We start from the raw sequence: 8,538 nt of genomic DNA, 5'->3' as shown, positions 1-8,538 counted from the left end.
TTCATTCGGGTTAAATGATAAGCTCTTATGAACGAATATATCTTTATAGGAATTAAATAAACCAACGAATGTACAAAACTTAACAAATCTTGAACACTGGAATCTTTATGTACCTCAAACATATGCTTCTAATAAGACTTACACCTTCCATTTAAACGTCCACAGAGTCACAGAAATCCATTAAATTTATTAATATTCCTCCTATTTAGTATTAATACGTAGAACAACCTTATATCAATGTTGTAATCAAATTTCAATTAACAAGAAGAGCGAAATATCACAACTCATTACAAAATCTGCTCAAACTCGTCGTAATAATGTGGATTTCGATAAGTATCCAATTCTACACGAGATATATTTTACCCTTGCTATCACCAACTTCAGTATGAAGCGGCCTTATACATCTTTCACATACATGATGGTATAGTTCGTCAACCAACCACTTGGCGGCGCTGATTAACCCTTTAACAAAAGAAAACTAAGACGCAACTCTAATACTATTCTCGTTATTTTTTTATATATAAAGTTACAACACGTAACAACATCGCAGCGCCCCAAATAAAAAATCTAAGATTTTTTATTATATTTTTAATATATACTCTTAACTAGGTCTGGGTCATGTTGGTCTAGTCGTCTAAATTAGTTCTTAACTACAACCTCCACCTTCTACTTTACCTACTAGCATCCTCTCAAATCATTCATCCACTAATTAAACTAAATGAACAAAAAAAATAATTAAATTCCCCCACATACACTCCAACAATCACACTTTTGTTAGTCTAATAGGTATCCCGGAGTCTTATGTCCGACCCAGAACCAATTACAATTGTTCTTAAACCAGTACGACGAGCTTATTTACATAACCAAAATTAATTAACGGCAATCAATTAACAAAAATATTATTAAACTACCATATAAACTCCAAAAGATAAACATTTGCATAAATATAATAACTTACAGAAACTGGAATGAATATAAATATTCAAGTTACAGAACAAAAATTTTTGTTTTTCTTGCTTTTTTTTTCTGGAAGGCTGTCTTCAAACATCACCATTTTATTCATCCGATGAGAATTCAATAGGTACCAAATTTACAAAACATTGGATCGATCCCGACAATAATGCGCATTCATAATCGTATCCTTTATCACATATACAGATCTGCAAATAGAAACAGCTGTTAATAACTTGTATATATATATATACTTTACAGTATTTACATATTAAAAATGTCGACATTTTATTTAACATTCTAAAATTATTTACAATCTCATCCTTAACTTCCCAAACATTCCATAAAGTTGAAATTACTGTCTTAACTCGCGATACTTCTTCGTTAATGACACATGAGATTTTCTTACATCACGAGAATCATTTACATTTTTAACTTCTATGGTATTCTGAGTTAAGAATCGTATAATTTCATACGGACCAGTCCAGCGGCTAGATAATGACTTGGTGACTTTATCTGCTAGCGACGACTTGACTTGTGCTTTCAACAAAACCTTATCCCCCACTTGATATGACGTAGATAACCTACGTTTATTATATTGCTGCTTCTTCCTTCGCCAGGATAGTTCTAAATTCTCCAAGGCTTTTACTACCAATTGAGGATCTTTCTTCATCACATCGGCACTGGGCACATTCCATTTTACATCCAACGGATCACAAACGTTATAGGAAAATACCATTTCCATCGGAGTACATCTAGTTTCTGCATGTTGGGCATTATTTATCGAAAATTCAATCTCGTGTAATCCTCGATCCCATTGATTCTGCTTGTTTCCGAAGAATATCTTCAGGCTATCCTTTACAGTACGTATATATCTCTCCCCCGGATTAGAAGCAGCATGATAAGGGGATATACGCACATCCTTGATTCCATTACTAAACAGGAAATCCCTAAATTTAGCAGACGTGTAAACTGAATGATTATCGTGCCCAATTGCAAACGGAAACCCTCTGCGACACATCAGTTTGTATAATTTATTTATCAAGGTCTGGCTAGATAGATTCTTGAAAGGTTCCAGAAACACCATTTTGGAAAATGAATCAACTACAATCATACAATATCTTCCCGACCTTGTATCTGGCATTGGTCCAAGGACATCTGTGTGCCATAACCCATTCACTACCGTAGCATAGCTCGCAATCAATTGACCCATAGGCTTCTTGTTACTACTTTTGTTCCTCTGACACAAGTCGCACGATAACACATAATCCTTAATTTGGTCCAGCATCCCCTCCCATGAATATCTTGAGGACACCTTTCCTATCGTTTTGCCCAACCCAAGGTGACTTCCGGGCAAAATAGAAGAATGATAATACTCAATAATATTTGGAGCTAACTTCTTGGGTAAACAGATCTTGTATGGATTACTATGGGCCTTCGTCTTCTTACACAAAATCCCTTGTACCATTTTATAACCATCAACTGATTCCTTCCGCCTTATTTTGTCGATGATTGATCTTAATAAAGGGTCCATCTTCTGATGCTCTTGCACTGATTGACTAGCAAAAGGCATTTCCCACATATTAACCATACACATGTTTGTCATTTCTTCTTCATATGTAGGTTCCAAATGCATTGATTCAAAATTTTCAGTATCATATAACCTCGAAAGGAAATCCGCGGAGATATTCATATTCGTGGAGACTGACTTAACTTCAAAATCAAAGGCAAATAAACGATATAGCAAGCTACCATATTTCTTAACTCTCCGCAGGTTACGCATCGCATAGACTAGTCCCATATGATCTACTCGCAATTCGAATTTCGAATGCAGGTACGTTCTAAACCGTTCCATTGTTTCGATAGCCGCTAATAGCTCCAAAACAAATATGGGCTTATTTTTATCATAAGGCTTCAGTTTCCTGGAAAAGAATGCAATTGGACGCTTCATACCTTGGTCATCCTCCTGCTCAATACAGCCGCCTAAGGATTTTAAACTGGCATCTGCGCTGACTATAAACTTCTTATCCAAATCCGGAAGTTTTAAGATCACATGACTCTCAAAAAGTTCCTTAATATCCTCCAAGGCCTTTTGTTGTTCGGCACCCCAATAATACTCCTGCCGTGGTGAACGAAGTCGAGTCATAGGTTCTATGACTTCATGGAATTGAGGGATGAACTTACTATAATATTGGAGAAAACTAACCAATGATATTAACCCTTTTCTATTTTTCGGTGCTGGTAATTTCTTGATCACTTCTAGCCTAGCAGGGTCTAAATACATATTTCCTCCTTCTATTTCATACCCTAAATATGAAATCCTCTTGCGAAACAAGTTAGTCTTCTTCACAGATAAAGTTATACCCGCTTCGTCAAATTTTCCCAACACCTTCTCTAAAAGATGCTTATGAGATTCAATATCCGTGGAAATGCAACAAACGTCATCAAAGAACCATTCCACTCCTTCATTCTTCAATGGATATAACAGTTCCGTTAAAACCTTGGACAACATATAAGATCCGGTAGCTAACCCAAAAGGAAGAAATTTAAATTCAAATAAGCCTCTATGGGTTAAAAATGCTGTGTACTGAGTAGATTCCGGCGAAAGTTTTAAATGCCAGTATGCTTTTTGTACATCAAGGTGGCTATAAATAGTTCCTTTAGATAAACTCGCAAATACATCTTCTATCCTGGGCGTATACTGCGCATTGATACAGAGTTTCTTATTCAAATCTTGATAATTAATTACCAATCTCTTATCCCCCGTTTTATTGCCTACCAAAAAACACGGAAAAGCCCACTGGCTTTGACTTTTCTGAATTATATTTTGTTCTATCAGATTATCGAGAATTTTATCTAACTCCCCCTGGTCTGCTCTAGAGAGAGGATAAGCTTTTTTCCTGATGGGAACATAATCCTTAAGAAGTATGGTGTATTCAAAGCTCTTAATCTGACCTACACGATCGCAAAACACATTAGGAAATTTCTTAACTAAATTTTCTACGTACCCTTGCAAGTTTGGATCCAACTCGGCAAATTCAGGATCCACTTGAACAGGAACAGTATGAACTTCTTCCTCCCGTGACTGGAAGTTCATGCCTAAGTTCTCAGCACTCCATGCAGCTCCTTGCTTGGAATCCCCAGGAGAAACTAGCTGACTCTGGAAGTTGACCGCATCCTCAGCATCTGGATAGTGACCACTATCTCCCTCTCCTATTGGACCACTGGAACCATTCCTTCCAAAATGAAGTAACATGGAACCACTCTGCTCATCAGTATTTCCCGTCGATACTCCTGGACCGCTAGAATCACTACTGCACACTGGGACATGGACTGGATCATCTCGACCTCCACTGCAAATTAAGGGCACCTCTACCCTTGTGGCATCCATATTGGAATTGGAAAAGCCGCTACTGTTGACCATGGGTAGGCCTAACCCATGTTGGGAATCGCTGAAGATTGAAGGTACACCTGGCTGTACACGCCATCCATCAGAGGCTAGGGCCGCCTCTGATTCCACCTGGATTCGACTTCTTGATTGTGATTGACTCCCTCCAGACACACAACTGATCTCAACAGGACCAGCTATAAAATAGTTTAAACTATTCCGATTAGCACTTCCTAAACCTGAATCATGAAATGAACCCACACTGGTAGGACAATCAATGGGTAATGGAACACCTTTCAATGTCCGATGATCACACGAAGACTCCAATGGCTGACCACTTTCCGCTAATCCAGCCACCTGGTATGACGAAGTTGAATCTCCACTCATCTTAGATTCTCGCAAGTTCCTTTCTAGTTGCTCTAAGTCTGTAGACTTCGAAGATTCTTGCCCAAGAACCGGTGGGACCTCTAACACCTTATGTTCCAATGATGACACCAGTAGTCCATCCATATTATTGGATTTCCTATGGGGCCCAAAATTCTGATTTCGGCCCAACATAATATTATAGGCCCCCTCACTGAGATTCGGAGAAGTCTGTACTGTCATTTCAATTGCACCAAGTCTCCACTCTCCATGTTCCGACGTCTCTTGCAAAAAGTCACTTGATTTCTTCTCTGGTATGGCTATACGATTAAGTTCCACTAATTCTGAATTGGATACACTGCAGGTATCCTCCACCGACGCCACTGGACAACGCTGACTCAAATGTAGTTGACCACACTTCTCTAAGGGCTGTACCTCTGTAGTCTTCTTCCGTATCTCATCTACGAAGCTATTATCCGCACTGTTTAAGATGGAAACCCTGAAATCTCGCGTAGCCTTCGACGACGACGACTCACACCGACGCTGTTCCATGACCATCCCACTCATTCCCATGGACTGTGGTGCACTTGAAGGATAAAAATTCCTTCCATTAAAATCCTGGTCCTGGGATGTAACACTGGGAGCATGTGCATAGCCCGACGGCGACGCCTCACACCGACCTTGGTTTAAGTTCCCACAAACAGTTTCAATTGGTGTCCAATGTACAATTGGATTTCGGAAACCACTCTCGTGAATGTCCTCCTTCCGTAGGTTGGCAACACTGGTGACAGGATTGGATACCGACGGCGAAGTTACTTCTGACGAATCATAGACAATTTCCCAACCAAACACTTCCGACGACTGCCCTGGTCTCCTCAATGAACCCGCTGACCGAAAACTTTTATCATTCCTTCCTTGCTCAGAAGGATAAACCATAACACTATTATCACTAGACACCCTCTTCGACGCTAAATCACTAGGTGCATTAAGTTTGCTGCGTCTTAACAAACAAGGTTCGTAAACAACCTCATCAGAAAATTCGAAGTCTCTATTCAAAAATTCGTTTTTACTAATTTTAGACGCAGACGCTAAATCATTACTCATACCGTCTCGACGCCTACGTCTCCACCCTCTTCCATATAACCTCTGGGGAAGAGACATAGTCTTATTACTTGATTTATTTTCTGTTACCACACCGCAGTAATCATCTCGAAGATCTTGGATTAATGACGCCGACGCCTCTCTCGATGAACGGCCAAACCGACGCTCTGAAATCAACCGATGATCCTTACTATACCCTAAGTTCATCGATAGTCCAAGATCACTGTCCCGGGTTTGGAAGCTAAACTCACTCATAATATTATTATCCACCGACGCCGACGCTGATGTTCCTCTATGGCTGAAACCTCTCCGACGCCTCTTCGGACTACCTACCTGACTCTGTCCTGATCCTCCAAACATCTTATTTTCACCTAATGGACGAGTCACTAACGTCTGGACACATTTTATACGACGATCCCACGACGGCGACGCTCCCTCGGGGCTATCTCGACGCCACTGCCTCGATTGAAAAACCATCGAATGCTCCGGCCAAAACGACTCCAATTTACCTTGCTGATCTTCGTAAACAACTGCCTGATTATTACCACTTCGACGCTGCTTCCACCTCGACGCCGACGCTGGACGACGCTTGGCATTAGTGGTCTGCACACCACGACGCTCCTCGCCTCTGATGTCTCTAGACTCCATGCGGTTAAAAATCTTCTCCCGAAAACGCGACTTCACTTCAGCTTCTAAGTCCGACGCTGGCGACGCCGACGACGACCTACGAATGTCCTGGCCTTTCTCACAGCGCTTCTTATTAAAAGGTGGATTACCATTCTGAGAGTTCTCAAAATATGAAATTTCATAACCTTCACCTTTCACAGCAGTCACATTAATGTCTGGACTGGACATCATGACGTCACTCAATGACACTGACGGAGCACACCGTTCGGTGACTCTGAAATCATCCAAGCCCACATCCGGAATTTTCATAAATAGCCTAGCTAAAAACTGGGAGTTGGATACACAATTGTCAGTTCGGTTTTTAACTCCTACGGCACTGCTACTTGTTGACTGCCAATTACCCACAGATTTTTCACGAGAAGGTTTATATAGGATTGGCACCGAATTGCCTTCTTGACCTAAATACAACGTATCTGATGTTAAATCCAAACGAGCATTCAAGTATTTCAGTTCACCGATACCAATAATAAACTTCGGCTCTAGTCGGTCAACCAAAAAGAACTTCAGCCGATAAACTTTATTGCTGAATTTTAAAGGTATATAAACACACGACGTAAGAGTCAATGCCTTACCAGAAATTCCAACACCTGTAAACATCTCCTTCAGAACCTTAACAGGATTTCTTTGTTTCTGGTTCCACTCATCAAAACATTCTTTATTGAGTAAGCTCACCGATGAGCAGCTATCTATCCCCCCAATAATACGCTGTCCTAGTATAAATACTTCAACGAAAGAAGCTACTAAATCCTTATTATTACACTGTTTATTCGTACCCAATAACATTTGAGCACCCCTCTTAGAATTACTTCTAGAGTCTCGGTCTAGCTGGGATCGCACCCGGCTCCTTGGCTTCGAAGTAGTGGGCCTAACCCTTTCTTTTGAAGAGATATTAACTCTAGCAAAACTACCACCAAGTTTGTTTAGATCTGGAACTGAACTATATGTAACACTAGAACGAAAGCTAGGATTGACTTCCCTCTGCTCCGCCACTGTTTGATTCCTAATTATGCTATTGTATACAAGTTGGTTTCTGGAATGTATTTCATACTTTCGCACTTCATTCATTAATGTATCTAAGTCATTTGGAGTATCGTATTTAAACAATTCATACTTAAGAGCGGGTATCATACCCTCCATTATATTCGTAAGGATCGCTGTTCTATCTGTCCTTCCGGTACAAACGACATAACTATCGATAACCTTTTGTACATACTCCATAACATTTTCGTTAGGCTCTTGTAAACAATGAACATAAAGACGTAAAATTTGTTGTTTTCCTAATGGAGTCACAAAACGATCAAACAGAGATTTACATATAACACTCCAATCATTAGTAATCAACATTTGTTTACTAAATTCATTATAGAACATACCTGATGTCCGTCCCAAGGAACTAACAAAAACTGCCTCCTTCGGGTATTGTCCAGTCTGAATTATCCGATACACCGCCAACAGGAACTTAAAGGTAACCATATCGTCCATTCCATCACAATGGGGAATACTATCCACTTGATGTAAGAAGTTCTGATTAGCTGCCATAATTGTAATTTTGTCCATATTAACACTATAGGGCATAAACGCATTTACTTTCCACTTTTCACCAAACCCCCTATTTTCTTCCTTTTTCTCACCTTCACTCACTAACTTAAATGGATTCGTCACGCACTGTCCAACAGACTCGGCTCCAACAGCAGGCTTATCACTCCTTCCTTCGTGTCCATGACCTTGCTCAACCAACAACTCGCTCTGCCCAGATAATGACGTAATACACCTGTTATTTCTTTCAGTGTGAACACAAACATTAGAAGCTGATTCCGATTCACTATCACTTTCATTTAAAAAAGAAAAAGTACGTAACTCCGAGGAATGTTCAGAAGATGAAGAAGTTCTATTATTTCTTTCTAGAAATGGATTTTTATCTCTAAACCGACCATGGTCTCCATTCTCGAAATGATTTAAACACAATTGAACTGGTACGGTGCTCTGACTTGAATTCATATCACTCGAGTTCGAACCACGCGCACTTTCCATAGTGAAAAAGAGACTGG

At 40.0% G+C, this 8,538-nt stretch overlaps 1 protein-coding gene across 1 annotated transcript; it reads right to left on the bottom strand.

The window, feature by feature from the left end:
* Positions 1 to 370: 370 nt before the first annotated feature.
* On the bottom strand, positions 371 to 8,538 carry LOC145662187 (uncharacterized). The gene is made up of 2 exons (XM_081727518.1): positions 7,864 to 8,538; positions 371 to 1,160 (listed from the first exon to the last, which is right to left on the bottom strand). Exons 1-2 carry the CDS (start codon positions 8,519 to 8,521, stop codon positions 1,147 to 1,149), a joined length of 672 nt encoding a protein of 223 aa, XP_081583644.1. The 5' UTR covers positions 8,522 to 8,538; the 3' UTR covers positions 371 to 1,146.

The sequence above is a fragment of the Thermobia domestica genome, chromosome 10 (assembly GCF_964235325.1).
Source record: "Thermobia domestica chromosome 10, izTheDome1.hap1.1, whole genome shotgun sequence".
NCBI classification, from domain to species: Eukaryota; Metazoa; Arthropoda; class Insecta; order Zygentoma; family Lepismatidae; genus Thermobia; species Thermobia domestica.
The sequence above is the reverse complement of the archived record's forward strand: the minus strand, read 5'-3'. Positions and strand labels throughout refer to the sequence as shown.

Bases quoted from the DNA above. Each gene is read 5' to 3' on its own strand.
- LOC145662187 (XM_081727518.1), bottom strand. From the start codon at position 8,521: ATGGAAAGTGCGCGTGGTTCGAACTCGAGTGATATGAATTCAAGTCAG.